Source organism: Mya arenaria, chromosome 7, assembly GCF_026914265.1.
Source record: "Mya arenaria isolate MELC-2E11 chromosome 7, ASM2691426v1".
Lineage (NCBI taxonomy): Eukaryota > Metazoa > Mollusca > Bivalvia > Myida > Myidae > Mya > Mya arenaria.
Window position 1 is genome coordinate 17,369,264 of NC_069128.1, and position 17,869 is coordinate 17,387,132.

General features: G+C 33.7%; 1 protein-coding gene across 1 annotated transcript in view; it reads left to right on the forward strand.

The window, feature by feature from the left end:
- Positions 1-17,869, forward strand: part of LOC128240971 (uncharacterized) — a 94,645-nt gene that overhangs the window by 35,898 nt on the left and 40,878 nt on the right. Inside the window, exons 23-33 of the mRNA XM_052957958.1 lie at positions 592-646; positions 2,187-2,216; positions 2,465-2,508; positions 3,247-3,512; positions 7,772-7,828; positions 8,336-8,566; positions 8,990-9,090; positions 9,996-10,070; positions 12,545-12,862; positions 13,368-13,515; positions 14,288-14,347. Coding sequence (XP_052813918.1) covers positions 592-646; positions 2,187-2,216; positions 2,465-2,508; positions 3,247-3,512; positions 7,772-7,828; positions 8,336-8,566; positions 8,990-9,090; positions 9,996-10,070; positions 12,545-12,862; positions 13,368-13,515; positions 14,288-14,347 — 1,385 coding nt within the window. The remainder of the gene's footprint in view (positions 1-591; positions 647-2,186; positions 2,217-2,464; positions 2,509-3,246; positions 3,513-7,771; positions 7,829-8,335; positions 8,567-8,989; positions 9,091-9,995; positions 10,071-12,544; positions 12,863-13,367; positions 13,516-14,287; positions 14,348-17,869) is intronic.

The window sequence follows — 17,869 nt, forward strand, 5'->3', positions numbered from 1 at the left end:
ATGTTTAAAAATTAGAAAGAAAGAATATTTTTTACTTTTGGCATGACATATGATCTTAATCTATGATTTGCATGAGGGCAGTGAATTATGTTCTGCAAAGGGAAGTAACTGTTTACATGGATTTGGCTAATTCAAGCCAAGTGCTTATAGGATATTGAAGAACTGACCAAGTGTGGTAATAATTAACTCCCTTTATTGCATGTTAGTTTTCACCATAAGTTAATTGCCCTTGACTCATATTAAGATATTGTTTAGAGTGGTGCAGTTCATATTGACCCATTCATCCTCTAAATGGTAGGTAGATTTAAGATAACTCATGTTCCATGTTGTAATCATAATTATCTCCCTATTATCAATTATAAATGTTTAGTGTTGGACACAAATTGTACAAATTACTTAACTTGATATGTGCCTTAGTGCTATGGAGCTGGTATTGACTGATTAGAGTTCAAAGGTACATAACTCATGAGTCTATGATGTTATAATAATCATATGCTCAGTGTTGTGGAATCTGAACTAGCTCATCCAATTTATTGGGTAGATAACTCAAATCTTCTAGATGGAATAATGAATTACCTCCCTTTATTACAGTTCAGTTGCAGCCACCACTTACCTGCCCTTGAAAGAGCTGCAGACACTGCTCGGTGTTGTGGAGTTGACACTAGCACAAGGAGCTAGGGTAAATACTTTGATTGACAACAATCATCATGAACTTCATAATTCAAATTTTAAAGGATTATCTTCCATTAATTACAGTTAATGTTTAATGATCTTTGAAAAAACACACACGATATTTTGAAAGATAAACTATTTATGCTATTTGTTTTCAATGGTGATATAGTGGCAAATTGTTTGTTAAAGTGTAAGTTCGCAATATGTTTCACCAAGTGAGCACCAAAAGCTATCGTTCATGAGTGGCATAGTCATGATTGAATTATTTACTTCTTGTGATGAGGTGAAAAATATTACCATTCTACACTGAAATATATAATTTTATGTTTATGATATATCTAAAGATAAAACATGACATTTAATTGTAGTACAGTCAAACCTATATTAAGTGGCCACCTTTGGGAAAAGGTAAAAGTGGCTGCTTACTACAGGTGGCCACTGAGTCCAGGTTGGACTTTTCTGACACTTTGGCTTTGTTCAAACAGAGGTCTATTATGTATCTTAACCACCACCTCACCCCACAATCAGTTCATCAGTACCATTAAAGAAGGTTGAATGCAAATGTAGAAAAAAAAACTTTATTGCAAAATTACAAATACAATGCAATATATAAAAGCTAATACATACTACATAGCATAAAAAAAAAATTAGTCCACACAACTACATGTACATTTTTAAGTTCAATTTTTAAAGTAATCAGTCATTTTCATTTGCTTAACTTCTGTCTCTAATTTAAAGTGCATTTACATTGAGCCAACATTATCATGTCAAGCATGTCACTCAGTGAGTCAAAAACCATGAATACACCAGTTCATTGAGTCCTTGTTTCCTGTAATTTTCCGCTGTCTTTTCGTGTTTTGATTTCAATTGTTAGCATAAGCAAGAAACTGATTTGACTCAGTCCACAGTTCTTCTTGCAGTATGGCCGTTTTCTAATAATTTAATACACTCGACACATTCTTTTAGAGTCAAACACTTCTGATTTATTTTATTGTCAGCCATAACCAAAATTAAAAAGTATACCACGAACAATGCAATGTAAGTATCCGTTCGTAGAAGTATAAAGCCGAGCACTTTGAAAATTAATACAGAAATGAATACACATCGTAACTCGTTTCACACCATCAAGTAACAGTGCAAAATGTAAATTGATAATTATCATATCCAGCGTTCTTTGTCGGTATTTGACAATTATCTTCGTAATTATTAAAATATCTTCATTAAGTGTGTCAATTATGATCGAATCATTCACCGACGTGTGATTAACATGATCTCTCGATAAGTAAACACGCATGGTATTCGTGTGATGTTATAGGCATTTTCATTGGACAACGGAAATATCCGAGGCTGTTGTTCTTTTCCGTCAACTTCAGTATCAATTAAAGCTGTGTATTGGCAATTAAACCTTACCTGCAGAAGTGTCAGTGACAAGGGATTAGTGGCCGCTAATTAGTGTTTTTATGGCTTCACAGGGACAAATATTAGTGGCCGCGGCCGCGTTAGACAGTTGGCAGCTTAATGCGCATACTTTATATAGTAAAAACGTATGGGGGAAATTTGGAGTGCCCTGATAAGGCAGGTGACCCTTTAAAGCAGGTGACTGTTCAACCAGGTTTGACTAGTTAAATGGTAGAAGTGACATGTCCCAGCCCAGTGTGTGCTGACATTTGATTAAGAAGTGGGAGCGGGCTAAAATTTCATAACAGTGAAAAAAATATTATAATTTTACTGTTTGAAACAAATCTCTATAACTTTCCTTAAAGCATGTTATTATCTTATTTCATAGGCTGAGATCAGAGAGGTCCCTGTGAGATTTGATCATAAAAGTGAACCTTGGTAGGTAATTTTTTAAATTATTTTTATTTAATTATTATTTTTTTGTTTAACATTTTTTTTTTTTATTAAAAAATTACAATGTACTGATGTTATAGCAAAGACATGACACTTCTTTTCAACATATTGTTTTATTTTCCTACCTTGTGGTATATAAAATGGTAAAACTAAATAAGGCAATTATCTATTAATACCAATACATTGTATATTTATTGCAACAGAATTGTTGAGCACTTTAAAATCAAGATCATGTTTAATGTCAGTGTCGCCCCTTTTAGATTTCATTGAGATATATGGATCCCAACTACATGTTTGATAGTTTGGAAATTCATCAAACATTAATTCACAATGTATATCATATACAACAGGCTGGCTTTCTGTTAGACAAAGCCCATATTTGGGGTATTTGTAATGTTCCTAACCACATGTAAACTTGTATTAAAAAAGTAGTGTTTGTTTATTATAGTGTCACCCCTCTTAGTTGAGGTCCAGCCCATTGGGCTTATGAGACACCTACATAAGTGAACCAATTCCTATCCTATATGCCAGAAATCTGGCTGGAAGATAATTGGAACCCCTCTATTTAACTAGCTGCTGGGTCCGCAACTGGCCATGTAAAAAGTCCCATGCAAGACTCTAACCTTCAACCTCCCGCTCTGGGGGCGGATGCCTTAACCACAAGGACAGGGAGACTGTATTATGTTTATTTTTTTATCTAAACCCAACTTTTTGTGTTTAAAGGCTCGATTTGGACAAGATAAAGAAGTTCCCTATTGACATTGTCGCTCGCCAACAACAGAGACTCACAGAAGACATCATCAATCGATTGAAAAAGGGGATCAAGCATGACAGGGCTCCGGCAAAATTTGTGATTTTTGTTGACGCAGGAGTCACAAAAGTAATACGGAAAGATTTCGCTGATCGTCTTCTCAACTGGGCAAAGGGAAAGTCAAAACTACGCGCACGAGAAAAACGGCACAGATCGTGGGATATCAATGCACTGACAGGTACTTAAAAGTTAGTGATGTTCCAATGAAATGGATTTGTTGGGCCTGAAATTGGTGACAATCGATTGTCTTTGGTCATAATCGATTCAACCGACAAGTTGCTTTTCTTTATTCATGTTGTAATTTGCATCGGTCAATTTCTGCCAATTTGTTCCTTTGAGTTCAATTATACATTCTCAAGTGTTAAGTTGTTATCGTCAACAATAAGCAACAACAACATTTAATAATTTCAAACATACACATTGCATAAGCATAGTTAAGGATAGCTAGAATTCTGTACAATTAAGGTGTTGTCAAAAACCGATAATTCTATCCATAAATGGTTACTTGAGTGGAACCGATTATCGATAGTCAATATGTAACTGATTCCCAACACTAAAGTTTCAGAAATTGTACTTTACCTTAAAGACCTGCTAGGGTCAGTGTTCAATATAAATCTTATCCTTTTCCAAAAATATGCATCAGTGATTCCATTTAGCTATTGGTCAGCTAAATATACATGCAAATCAAAATACTTAGATTCTAATCTTAAACATAAGTTCAATCTAAGGTGTTTATTGAATATGGCCCTTGCGGCAATTTCATCAAAGATCTTAGCAGGAGTGAAAGTCATAGAAATAATGGATTTTTTTCTTTTTAATGAGTTGTGAGATGTTTTACAGTAAAGAATTTTAATGATAAACATGATAAACTTTGTTAACATCTAGACTAGTATGAATGAATTGCGGGGTTGATGTCATTATCGGGGATATGAACGCAATTGGGCTGGTCAAAGTACGCATGGAGTCCAAATAGTTCCTTATTTCATTCAAGAATTGTTAAAAAAATACTTCATTTCATTTAAGAAAACCTTTCATTAATCCTTTCTTACCCATTCTGTAAATTGAACGACCTGACTGTAACCCGGAAACATATTTTTCAAATGACGTCACAATAACGCGGGAAAAGATCAACCACTTGAAATCACTTTAAACGTAAAATTTAAACACTTATGGCAACAAAATATTTAAAATATAATAAATTAACACTTTCTAAAATGTTGATTTATATTTTACTGGACCTGCTGACAGGATACAAACAGTAACAAGATCAATAGTTTTCATGCATATTGTTATGCGATGAATTGCGATCCGAACATATCCGAAGATGTTGCGTTCATCGATTGATGAATGCAATTGCCGAAACGCAGTTCATTTAATAAACATTTTGGAAAACTTTGACCAAACCAAAGAATTTATACAATGGACTTTAGGTAGCTTAGAAAAGAGAGAGTGTTTTACTTTATAAGAATCATAAGTTTTGAATTTCAGATTCTTGGAATTCGCAATGCCCTGTGTAGCTTTTGCAACATACATACCATTATTCTTCTCAAATAGATTAATGGCATCTCATTCATTAATGATTGATTCAAGATCAGTCAGAAAGGACTGATAACTGGTTACATTTTATGTCTTGGGATTTAGTTTTATCAGTTCCTGTACATAGGTTTTCTCGCACAATTGCATGTCGAAATGAAGGGATGGAACATGATATGATGAATAAATGATGCAGTTGAAGAATTGCTACAAGTATTGAAAATCCATTCTATGAAACTTTCAGTAGATAAGTTCATGTAACTCTAGACATTAAAATCTGGGGTTTTGCACGCTAATTAGAGATTGAAAGATTTGTTTCATGTGCCACAGCATCTTTTTTGATTAATTAAATATGTTTTGCAAGGAAATTCAGGTTTTTCATCTGATTTAGCAGTGTTGTTGTTTGCCGGCTGAAATATGAGGCTGAAACTTGGCCAAAGGTCTAAAAAAAAGTGATACCTGTGTTTATAAGACAACCAGACTTTAACAGGGAAAACCCCTCTTAAAGGCACACAATATTGTTTGATGTAAAAAAATATTTTTGGCATTTTGTCGCTCTTTTTACAATTTCAAGAGCACCGGCTTCTCCAAAAAAGGTGGAAAAAAAACACTGCATTTCACAATTTATTATATTATATGTGAATGTTGTTAAAACAACAAAAATGTTAAAGAAGTCTGAGAAAACTATAAGCCTGGGTCCAGTTTCAATATACTGCGAAATCATTAATGTTCGTGGGGCTTTTATCTTCGTGGTTTTCGTGGGTTGGGTGATCAACGATTTCAAGATCCCACGAAATATAAACCCTTTACTCACTTTTTCAATTGCCATGTTATGTACATAGTCTAGTTTATTCGTTACAGAGGCCGCAGTATACAGCGTAAATATCCGTCTCACTGTATATCTTACTATCATTGTTTTGTAAATATATAAGCCTTTAACAAATAATAAACCAAATCATTTTAATGTGTTTTTATGAACCAAATGACTGATGCATGTGCCTAAACATATTACGCTGTCCATGAAAATCTCAAAGTTTACAAGATGTGAGGAGTATTGGTTCACGATTTGTTTCTTTAATGAAATAATTAATCGATTACATTGGAGGTTACTGAGCACCTAACGTGACAATGTACAAAACAACGCAATCAATATACTTATTAAACAAAAACGTGTGAATAAATATTGAAATGAGATGATATTCAAAAGTGCTTGAAATTTTAGACATCAGCAATCTTTTGGGATTGTTTACTCAAAATTACGGACCTTCTCGGTGTTTTCACAGTTTGCAAAATTCCTAATAGGCATTCAATGGCTTCGCCTATCTGTATTTATGATCAGGGTACATCTTCTTTTATGACCTTAATTTCCAATTAAATCGATAATTGACATGGGTATATGCACAAATTGGCATGTCGTAGTGCACTTTAGGGAGTGTCATAAACCGAGTGGCGTAGAAGAGGGAAATCACGGGCCAGCGCATGGAGATAATGCAGACGATCAAGAACGATTGCAGTTTCGATTTTTTTTTTCAAATTTGAAAAACCACGAATTCAAGTACCCACGAAATTGTAATTTTTCGGCAAACCACGAAATTTCATGTTAACGAATATAAATGATTTCACAGTAGATTGAAAGTCTTAAGATTGTAAATTTTCAGGTGAACCTCATTTTGGGCATACTTTGATTAACTACATTTCGTAAAAGTTTGTAAGGACATTAAGATTCTGCCTGTTTCTTTATGGGTGTACCTGAGCACTCTTAAGGAGCATGAGGTTTATGACTAAGATATCTTATTGAAATGGGGCCCAGATATTACCACACATTAAAACCATGCATCATCAGGGTCTGGTCTAAGAAAATGGAAGTTGGGGTAACCATTAACAAAACATTCTTTTTATGTCGCCTTTTCAAATTTCTGAAAAATGACTCTTTCACTATATAATTAGAATGTTGTCTGAAAGTCCATATAATGGATTGTTAATTACTGTCAGGTCAAATTGGAGACATTGTTCTGAGAAATCAATATAACAGCAGTGGTCAGTAGAGTATTTCTCATAAAAGTACTTAATGCTTAATTCATATACTTCAAGGGATATTTTCATAAACAATTTGTGTCTATAAATAAATGCTGGACATAATGTTTAAACATTTATAAAGAATTTCTTTGCTTATGTATTTTTTTGTATAATTATATAATGTAATAAATGTGTGTTACTGAAATATAGAGTTAAAAAGGTCACTTTTTTGTCATTTTTATGCTTGAAAGACAGTATGTATAATGGTATATGAGGGGGTGGGGCTAATATCCAATTGATTATCATTTTTAACTAAGATCTGTATTCATATAATACAATAAATGAATTTATTATATGCTTTTAGGTGGTTTATAGAGATCTATCAGTGAAATAAAATTGGGGCACAATTGATTTCAAAGTCGTCATTTCCAAAATGATGTTACTTAACGTATGCAACTCGACTCGTTCTTCGAAAAAAGAGTAATTAAATGACTTTGACCTTCAAGCTTAGGCATATAGTAAAAAGAATAATATTGATTGTTTCAGTGTAGGACAGCAAAATATTTCACCTCATGCATCAAAAGGGAATAAATCACTCGTGGCTACGCTACTATATTTTTTGGTGCACACTCGGTGAAATATATAATGATCTTGCACTGAAATTAACATAATCCTCTATATATTCAATCTGTGTCTGCAACATAACTCAGTGTTTATTCAACTGTTTTATTGAAATGGTATGACCAACCATTATCATACTGTAGTCTTATTATGTTCTTTATGTCTGCTTGGCTTTGCTGCATTTTTTAGGGGGTTTACTTATAATTGTTTACCACGGTCTTATTTGCTTATAAAACGGAGGTTAAGTTTGGTGTTATTTATTTTCAGAGGGTTCTTCAGATGATGAAGATACTCCACCACTTTGGACACCAGCAAAAAGAAATGGTAAAAATACATCAACATGGAGTTTGTCAGTTTTTAAAAGAATAGAAATGATTTTCAATTTTTATATAAGGAAAAATCCCATGTTATTGCACAAAATAAGCAGTAATCCAGGGATGTAATTTGTCCTTGGATTTGCTGATTTCCATTGATCATTTTGATGGGAATGAAATATAATTATTATATTTTTGTTTGAACATTTTTTTTTACATTATTTGTTGTTAGTATTATAAGTGTTGTTAATAGTAGTACTGACACATAAGTTTGCTTCTAACTGAAAGCCAGGAGAGCCCATACTATGGTTTTGTTTCTGTAGCTGGGGGCTTTACCCCCCCCATTTGGGCTACACAGTTTCAAAACCATTGGCTGAAATTGCTTCAGCCCTTCAGCTGCAATGTTAAGCACAAGTCTGTATATTTGCAACCACTACTACAAATTTAAAATGGCACTAAGAAACCAATAATGGCATTCATATTTTAAATTCAATTTTTAATGATTGAAAATTTCCAGAGCTCTCATCAGAGGACAAAATTACAGCAGTAACAAAATCAGAGGAAGAATCTCGCCGAGGGAGTCTGGAGCCCCAGTTCCTGGACTCTGAGAACCTCCTACAGATCTACCCCTCCAGTGTAGGGGCGGCTTTAAGGGCCCTGGAATCAAGAGGCCAAAAGGGGCCAGTCGAGATGAAGCTGTTGAATGAGAAAGAACTCCTTAAAAGGGATCCCATCATTGCCCCAGATGGTAAAGTGACTTTGAACCAATATATTTTTTTTTTTAATTACATTACTTAGTTTAAACATATTTATTTTACAACGTTTGTGAAACAAGTTATTACAACATTATATTAATCACTCTTGTTGGCATGATTTGATGCGAGAGTGTGGTCTTGTGCCATTACATTACGCCATTAATCACTTTTTTTTAATGCATTTGTATCGCTTTTTGCCATAAAACATTATTTTTCTAACATGAATATTAAAAACTGCGATCAGATTTTTTATCAGCAGTCACCTACATTTACGCAAAATAAGTTGTCAAAACAGTCAATCTGTGAGAGTACAGCTGGAAGGCATAATGGTTACTTTGCAACCTTTTTGTCATCGTCAACATTCAGTCAGTTTCTTTATCCACATAAGTATTTATCATTCTTGTTTCTTCATCCAGGGTACATCCCAAATTCAGTGATACGCTCCAGATTGAAGCCGACAAAGGTTGATACTTCAATCCTGCGAAGACTGAGTGATAAACCCTTCCAGCTCAAGCCTGTAAGTGCTCTTTCTTAATTTTATGCATTTCTTATGTTCCTGAGAAACTACCCTTACCATTGATTGGCTTTTGTTACAAAAAATGCCCCCATGAGGTGGGGGATATAGCTGTCTGTGACCGCTCTTGTTTCATTTAGCAATATTACTTACATAAATATGATTTAATGAAACAACCAGTAGTTAATCTTATTTATCTTAAATCTTTTTTTATTTATCTGCACTCTCACAGATTTACCGTTTTGACAACTTTTTTATTTTTTGTCTTAGAACAAGCCAATTTATTTGAAAATGCATGGAAACCAGTGATATTGTACTGCTGACAAAAAATCTGATATTTTTTCGTTAGTAACGGTTTAAGACATAATACATTACTTTTCGAATAGAAATATGAAAATCTGCGATCTGATCTTTTGTCAGCAGTCATATATCATTGGTTTGCAGATATTTACACAAAAATTGGCTCATTCCAAGACAAAAACTAAAAAAGTTGTCAAAACGGTAAATCTGTGAGAGTGCTGCCCGCTTTATAAAGATAACATTTCACAATTTATACCAAATCAAAAATACCGTGCTGAGCTTGTAAAAAGTCTTAAGATGTTTCAATAAACTGGGGCCAGTGTTTGATCTGTCAAAATGTGTATGATTGACTAAAATTTTAAGAACTTAAAAATCACCGATATGCCCCAAATTCTCCTTTTCTGACAGCAGCAATTTTAAGTTTTATGTCGCTTTTTTTTTGTGGAAATCACATCATGACTATGCAGAAGGCTTTCTGAACAAGAATTTGTGGGTCAGGTCATATGTCGAGACAAGTTAACAATAAAACCATGATCTGCCCCTTGTTTTTGTTAAAATGTGACATTAGTTGCATGATAAATGGATAATAAATCCTTCGACTTTTTCAGGTCCCGAAAGCAAATCCTCACCATCTACCTTCCTGGTGGGGACTACTTGAGGACAAGGATGAAGGTTCAGCTGTGGTGAGTAACCTGCCTTAGTTAACCTTTATTTTCTGTATTATATGTAAGAAGGGAAAGGTGTATCCCCACCATCTACCATCCTGGTGGGGAGATGGAAGTTTCAGCGATGGTTAATTACCTCCCTTAGTTCATATTTGATTTTTGTATACAGTCAGTTTAGTAGGGAAAGTGTTATATGGTTACCATTGTTAACTGTATAATACGTTGGTAGGAAAGTGATCCCACCATCTACCATCCTGGTGGGGAGAAGGAAGGTTCAGGGGTGGTAAGTTAGCTCCCTTAGCTCACCTTTGAGAACTTGGAGGAAGGTTCAGGGGTGGTAAGTTAGCTCCCTTAGCTCACCTTTGAGAACATGGAGGAAGGTTCAGGGGTGGTAAGTTAGCTCCCTTAGCTCACCTTTGAGAACATGGAGGAAGGTTCAGGGGTGGTAAGTTAGCTCCCTTAGCTCACCTTTGAGAACATGGAGGAAGGTTCAGCAGTGTTTAGTGACCTTCCAAATTTTAGTTTAGTTTTCTGCATAATAGTTGGATAGGGAGGGTGAATCCCCACCATCTACAGTCTTGATGGGGAACAGATGAGGACATAGTCAAGGAAGAAGAATGGGATAGGCCAGAACTTCAATTAAGGATATTATATTTTTGTCTGTCTGAGTACCCTTGATGGACTCATTGAGTCCTGAATTGAGATCTACTACCCAGTTTGCATGGGTAATACATTTCTACATTTTAACATTTTCGTGCGCATCCAATGTAAACTCGTCTGTTCTGCAAATAAATTAAGTCAAGGTATTGTGATAGTTTTGGTGTTGTTGATGGAAGAATTGATATTGGCCTTGTGTAAAAACGTAGACATTGGCTATAACTTGTTATGCATTCAAGATGTTAAAATGAAACTTTGTATACATGTGGTCAGAGAAAACAATTAAGCACATCTATTTCAAGGCCAATAGATCTAGCTTCAAATATTGTTGAATTAGGCTCCTTATTTGGCTTCGAAACAACAACAGATGAATGTTGAAATTTGCGCTCTTTTTGCTCTTATTATTTCATTCCTCTCTATTCATTTCCCAGGTTACCCCCTGTTTTACACACAGGTTGGCTAGGGTAAACATGTAATATTTATTGACCCATTTTTCCATGCATTTTTTATTTTGATCCATCCATATTTATATCCCTCACAACCAAACTAATTCTCTGATTTACATGACCGACTATCATCCACATTTCTAAAAATCCCTTTTATTTTGATCCATCCATATTTATATCCCTCACAACCAAACTAATTCTCTGATTTACATGACCGACTATCATCCACATTTCTAAAAATCCCTTTTATTTTGATCCATCCATATTTATATCCCTCACAACCAAACTAATTCTCTGATTTACATGACCGACTATCATCCACATTTCTAAAAATCCCTTTTATTTTGATCCATCCATATTTATATCCCTCACAACCAAACTAATTCTCTGATTTACATGACCGACTATCATCCACATTTCTAAAAATCCCTTTTATTTTGATCCATCCATATTTATATCCCTCACAACCAAGCTAATTCTCTGATTTACATGACCGACTATCATCCACATTTCTAAAAATCCCTTTTATTTTGATCCATCCATATTTATATCCCTCACAACCAAGCTAATTCTCTGATTTACATGACCGACTATCATCCACATTTCTAAAAATCCCTTTTATTTTGATCTGTCCATATTTGTTTCCTTACACCCAAGCCTTTAGTCTCTTGTTTATGAGAGTCCAACATCCAGATTTTGTTAACACTAAGAATCTCTATAAATCCTTCCTTATTTGTATCCCTTACTTTTTGTGTTTAGCTTGTAGTTTTTCTTGAGTGGCCTTTTTTTCCCTTCCTTTTCATATCTATTAGAAGTTAAGCAACCAGTCATTTTTTAGTCCAAAGAAATAAATTGTTTGTTTTTGAGTTTATGATTTCAATGCAAAGAAAAAAAACTTACTAGAAGGTCAGTATTTTTTTTAGGTTGAGCTGTTTCTTAGGGTCTTTTTCTTACTAAGAACCATTATCTTGTCTGCGTCAATATTAACTTAACAATCCATAAACATGTGTCTATTCATGTACAAGGAACTTCTGAAAGAAATACCCAAAAGAATACAGAAATAAATGGTCAGAAAAATTGGTTTAGGTGGTGCAAGGAACAGGGAAGTTTTGGAATCCATGTTGTTAGTTAAGCCTTCAATCATTTCTTTCACATTGGGAGTAACTTTGAATGGTTAGCTTTTTTGAACTGTTGATGAAACATATTTATTTAAAGTCAAAATTGGACAAATACTTTTTTACTTAGCAATGTCAATGAAGTAAATGGTTTTAACAGGGAATGTTGCAGGTGAGTTTGGTAACATTATCATCAATAAAGTCCTCTGAATTAAAAAAAATCCAAATTGTTTAAAGTGGTAGTGGGTAATTAATAATGTATAAATCTTTAAAGAGATACCGGGTGATGAAATGGGATGACTCTCCCTCCCCAACACCTCGATCACTTGGACCGTCACGAGGTTCACCTGTATCCCCCGCACAGAAAAGTGGAATCTCCCCATTTTCACCTCCAATAGTAGAAGTGGAATCACCCGTTAAAAAGTACATTATAGCTAAGAGCAAGAGCACAAACTCTTTACTGAAAGGAAAAGCAAACCAGTCTATGGCTAAAAATAGAAGTGATGTAATGGCTAAAAATAAAAGTGATGTAAGTGCAGAAGACAATGTGCCAAAAATGGTGAAAGCAAATAAAATGGGGAAGAATATGAAGGTATTGCGTGATGCGGCTGAGACAATAATGCGGACTTGCAGTGATGCCAAATTTAACAAAATGCTATCATGCTTACTTTATCAATTTTTAACTCACCATTCCACCATTTTACTCATATTCAAATGTTTTAGTTTGAGTTAGTTTTGTGCTGTTTTCTTTGGGTTTTTTCGTGTTTTTTTTTCAGAGAACAAAACTTCCTGTGTATTTGCATGAACAAATAACCTGTTTTCTGATTTATACTTCTTAACAAATTAGTTAGTTTAAATAATGCCAGTTGGCTGATCAAAAATGCCTTTGACATATTATATAATTATTGTAGTAATTTTGCCTGTATTTTAGCTTTTATACCCTGTGATTATACATTTAAGGACCTGATTACACATTGAGGTAGTTGTTATAATTATTGCGAAAATCTAAGAAATTAAGTGATGTTCAACCTTACTTTTATAAAGCTATATAAAACCAAGTATGATTATTATACGATTTATCTCATTTTTGTCACCAGTCTGGTTGGGAGGACAGCACGGTTTCTGGGACTCGCCGCACTCCAGGGCTATCAGCTCGATCACAGAGACATTCATCCGCTGAATCCGAAGCAAAAACTACGCAAGAGAATAGGCTCAAACCCACCACATCAACGTCAGGTTACAAATGTGAGAATTGAAGACTAATAGTTCGTATTTTAAGCTGAAGCAAGGAAAAAATAAAATATAATGAAAATATTTTATCAATGGCCAAGGATACATTTAGAACTAGATAGTCAGTATTTTATCGAACGAAACGTAATAATGTTTCATTATGTATTAAAGAAACATTAATTTTTATTGCCATTTTACCGTAAATGTCCTATTAGATGCACATGCCCTGATAGAAATGCAGTTTTGTGGGTTTATATTTGGATTCTAGAACTTCACAGTGCCTACCTTATCTCCAAAGTTGAAAAAAGGCAATTTGTTTTCAATAAAAAGCATGAAATCGACGCAGTTCTCAATCTGCTGACATCATGCATATAAACTCATATCCTATCGTATAATTTAGATTACCCACCACCTACACTGATTACAGCTATGCTGTAGCAGATACTCAGATCACCGATTGGTCAGTCGTAAGTTTTCAACTCCACCAGTCCTACAGTCTGGGCGATTAGAAATTATGACAGCTGTAGTTGGTATTTGATAATTATGTCTGAAAATATGACTGATCATCATATAATACAGATTTAAAAAATATATATATGAATTTTGTAAAAAATAGTTAAGTGCAGGGTTTTCAAAAAGACAGTGTTCTCAGTGCATCTAATATGACATTTACGGTATTCAAGCAACACTAATGATAAAAGAATGCTATCATAGATGGTGTTTCTTCACAATTTTTCATGAGGTCCTATCTATTTTAAACAAATTACTGATTTAAAAATATTTGCAGCAAAAGTGATATCACCATCTGCCCTAATTTTGACTCCAAATATTCAAAAATTCAAGGAAGGTAATTCATGTCTGTAAATGTACATTTTTACGTTAAAGGTGGCGGGGTATTTTTCTAATCTAGTGCAATGTTTAATAGCTCTTTTGTGATCATTTCATGTTTCATTGCCAGCATTCATTTAAACCTTAACCACAATCATGCTATTTAAGGGGCTGCCTGATTTGTTGTGATTTGACTGTTTAAATAATAGAGGCGGGAACATATTTTTGTTAACTAATTTAGAAAAAAAATGATGTCATGTAATCCCCATGTGTTTATGGTGTGCCCTATATATATATTCCATTGATGTTGAGCATTTCCATCAGGATGGAAATTGTATGATATCATTTACATATTCATTAAAATGCAGCCAGTGGAAGCAAAAGTCGATCTAGTTCGTCCAAAAGTCAGGTTTCAGGTAAAATGCATGGATAGAATAGATGGTACTCAGATATTAGTGTTGAATAATTACCGTATTATATCATGTATAGGACGCTAGCATAGATAGGACGCAGGCAAAAAAATTGTTGAGAAAACGGGTAAAACCCCTTAATATATAAGATAGGTTGCAGCGGAAAAATGTCAAAATCGAAGCCGAAAAATTGAGGTTGGTAAAGTATATATAACATATATTGAAGTAAAAAAACAAACAAAAATTGTATAAAAGGCATATTTCGATAAGTGTCTTGTGTATTTCGATAATTATCGTCGTATTTCGGTAATTAAACGTACACAACAATGATATATGTCTTGACATTTTGAGAACATTCACCATAATATAAGACTTATACAAATGCTGTAATAGACTAGTTCTGACTGACGGTCAACGGTTGCAACCGTTGCATCTTCCGACATGCCTTCTGAATGACAGTCAACTGTGGCAACCGTTGCAAAACTTTGTATTGTCAAAACTAATGATTGTTTTGATAAGGCTTGTCGCTGCGCGGATTAAAGCATGTCAGCATAATTATTGCGTGTCGGTAATTAGCCTTGCCAGCAGAAGGCACCTCGGGTAAAGTGCGAACAAACAACAATACGGTATTACCATCGCAATAGTTTGTTCTATTGATGTTTTTCTAATGACAGACAGCGGGTGTTTTTCACACCTTCCCACATTTGAAAAGATTTGATAGTGACAATAATGCTACTTTGCGTTATGCACATTCCTTTATTAATTTTTTAAAACAGTAACATACAACAAAATGTTTTGTAAAATATCGAAACATTAAAATCGTTGTTGATTAATTGATAAATAACTCCTTTCCCGATTTTCCGTTGCCGTTATAACGCAATCCAGTTAAAGTGCTGTCTCACATCGAGTTTTTTTGAGTAGCGTCCCTTTTGTAAAAAAGTAATCACTCGTGTTTGTTTTCAATTTATTTCTCAATAAATCATTTTAAAGTAAACATTCAATATATCTCTGCGTGTGTTAACTTGTGTGATTTTACCTATGTCAGTTGTTCGCTTTGGTGACGCAGTACAGATACTTTCTATTACCGCGTTCTTCCCCGGTCCGATATTTTCGACCTGAAATGGACTTGGAGAAAAAACAGATGAAGTTCTAATAGCATAGAAAGAACGCAGGCATTTTTTAAGACGATAATTGGGGGTAAAAAAGTGCGTCCTATGCATGATATAATCAGTAGACAGAGTTCATAATCGATAAGCAAAATGGACTACCATATAATCGATAATCAAATCGGAAATAATCCAAAGTGCACTTCCCTACTAAGTTTTGGAACATTATAGTTTGAATGACTTAGAAGAGAATAAATTCAAAACATGAATGAAATATTTGAACATTAATTGTACCAATTTGGACATGTGATGTTATTATAAAAAATCCACATAAACACATGTCTTTTTTGAGTAAAATAATAAAGATTGATAAAAATCGATTAAGGATTAATTTATCATTATCGATTATTGCTGATGTTGGGTGTTCATGGATGAAATTTTGATTAGTTCATTTATTGTGTAATTATTAGTAGATAATATAGTTTAATTTCAATCTTTATTGTGTGTACTTCTGTTGCCTTTATTTTTTGCTTTTGTTTAGCTTTTTCTTGAAATGTCTTATTTATATTAAGGATATTATAGATCTAATAGTAATTAAAATGTACAAACAAATAGAAATGCAACTAATTACCATAAGAATAATGGCATTTTTTCTCTCTTTTTTTAAATTTCTTGTAAAATAAAAACTGCATGCAGACTGGGCTAAATACCTTTTGAAACTGAAAAATTATATCTGTTTGCCTTTTCTCAAATATAGATGCAGTAAATCTGACGAATAAAATATCTATTTTTTTGAAATTTTATTCTTAATGTCGCGTGTCTGATGTTTGTTATTATCAGCATTTTCTATTCTATATTCTATCCTTGTCAAAATTTTGTCGTTGCTTAATAGTGTTTGTTTCACTTTATTTTGATTTTAGGCTTTTCAGATTAATCAATTTTAAGCAGTGTATAATTATATTTTAAGAAGTGCTTGTGTTTTTACCAAAAAAACAACGGGATACACTGTCAAAGCTTTGATGTCATGATCATTATTAGCACTTTGTAAACAGTCTTTAAACTTGGCCATTATAAATGGAAAAAAAAACACTCAAAATGTTTGCATCAAACTTGGTACACTGTTATGTTACTAGTGACAATGTGTACAAGTTCATCAAGGTGTATAACCCTGGATTTAATAATTGTTGACCTATATGTCCCTTGATGTAAATAGTGACAATCTGCACATGTTTATCAAGGTGCATAACTCTGGATTTCATTCTTGTTGAGCGGTGCCTCTTGATCAGCAGAAATGAACAGACCAGCGTTGGCATCAACTGGCGGTGCTGTTATTATTCTATCTTTATTGTTGCTAAACAATGTATTTTCACTCAGTTTGCATTTCAGAACCATTCAGTAGCAGTATTTTAAAGATTTTAAAAACAATTAAAAGATGCTATATGTAAAAGAAACATGTACTTATTCTCTTAATCTTCCTTGAACTTTATACTGTAGTATGAATCAGTGTTTGTGCAGTTATATTATTGCAGCTAGTTAAGTTAATGTAAATTTTAAAATTTATCCAACCTATCAAGCATTTAGCTTGTTTTTATTCAGCATTTAATATAACTAATAAAGTAATAAATAGCACATGGAAGCATAATCCATTGGATTACTTTACGGTAATCTAAACACCTCTGACAAAAATCAAGGTGGAGTGACTCTCCCATTTGCCTTGACTGCTTGCCAACATGATTTTTTTTACATCATTGACATAATTGTCTCAAAGTTTGCTCTGGTCTTAAAATTATCTTGAAGTTGAAAGTCCTTGGAAAGTACTTGGAACTTTTGTAATTTATTATTTTTTTTAATGAAGAACTTCAGTGTGTGTATACCACGTGATAAATTATGTCATTATGCTACGTCGGAAGGCAACATTTTGCTTAAAATGAAGACTTAAATCAAAGATAACTTTTCTTTTACTACACCATTTTAAATGAAACAAAGGACAGTCTATACCGCTTAAAGATCTCCGCCTTCGTTTTA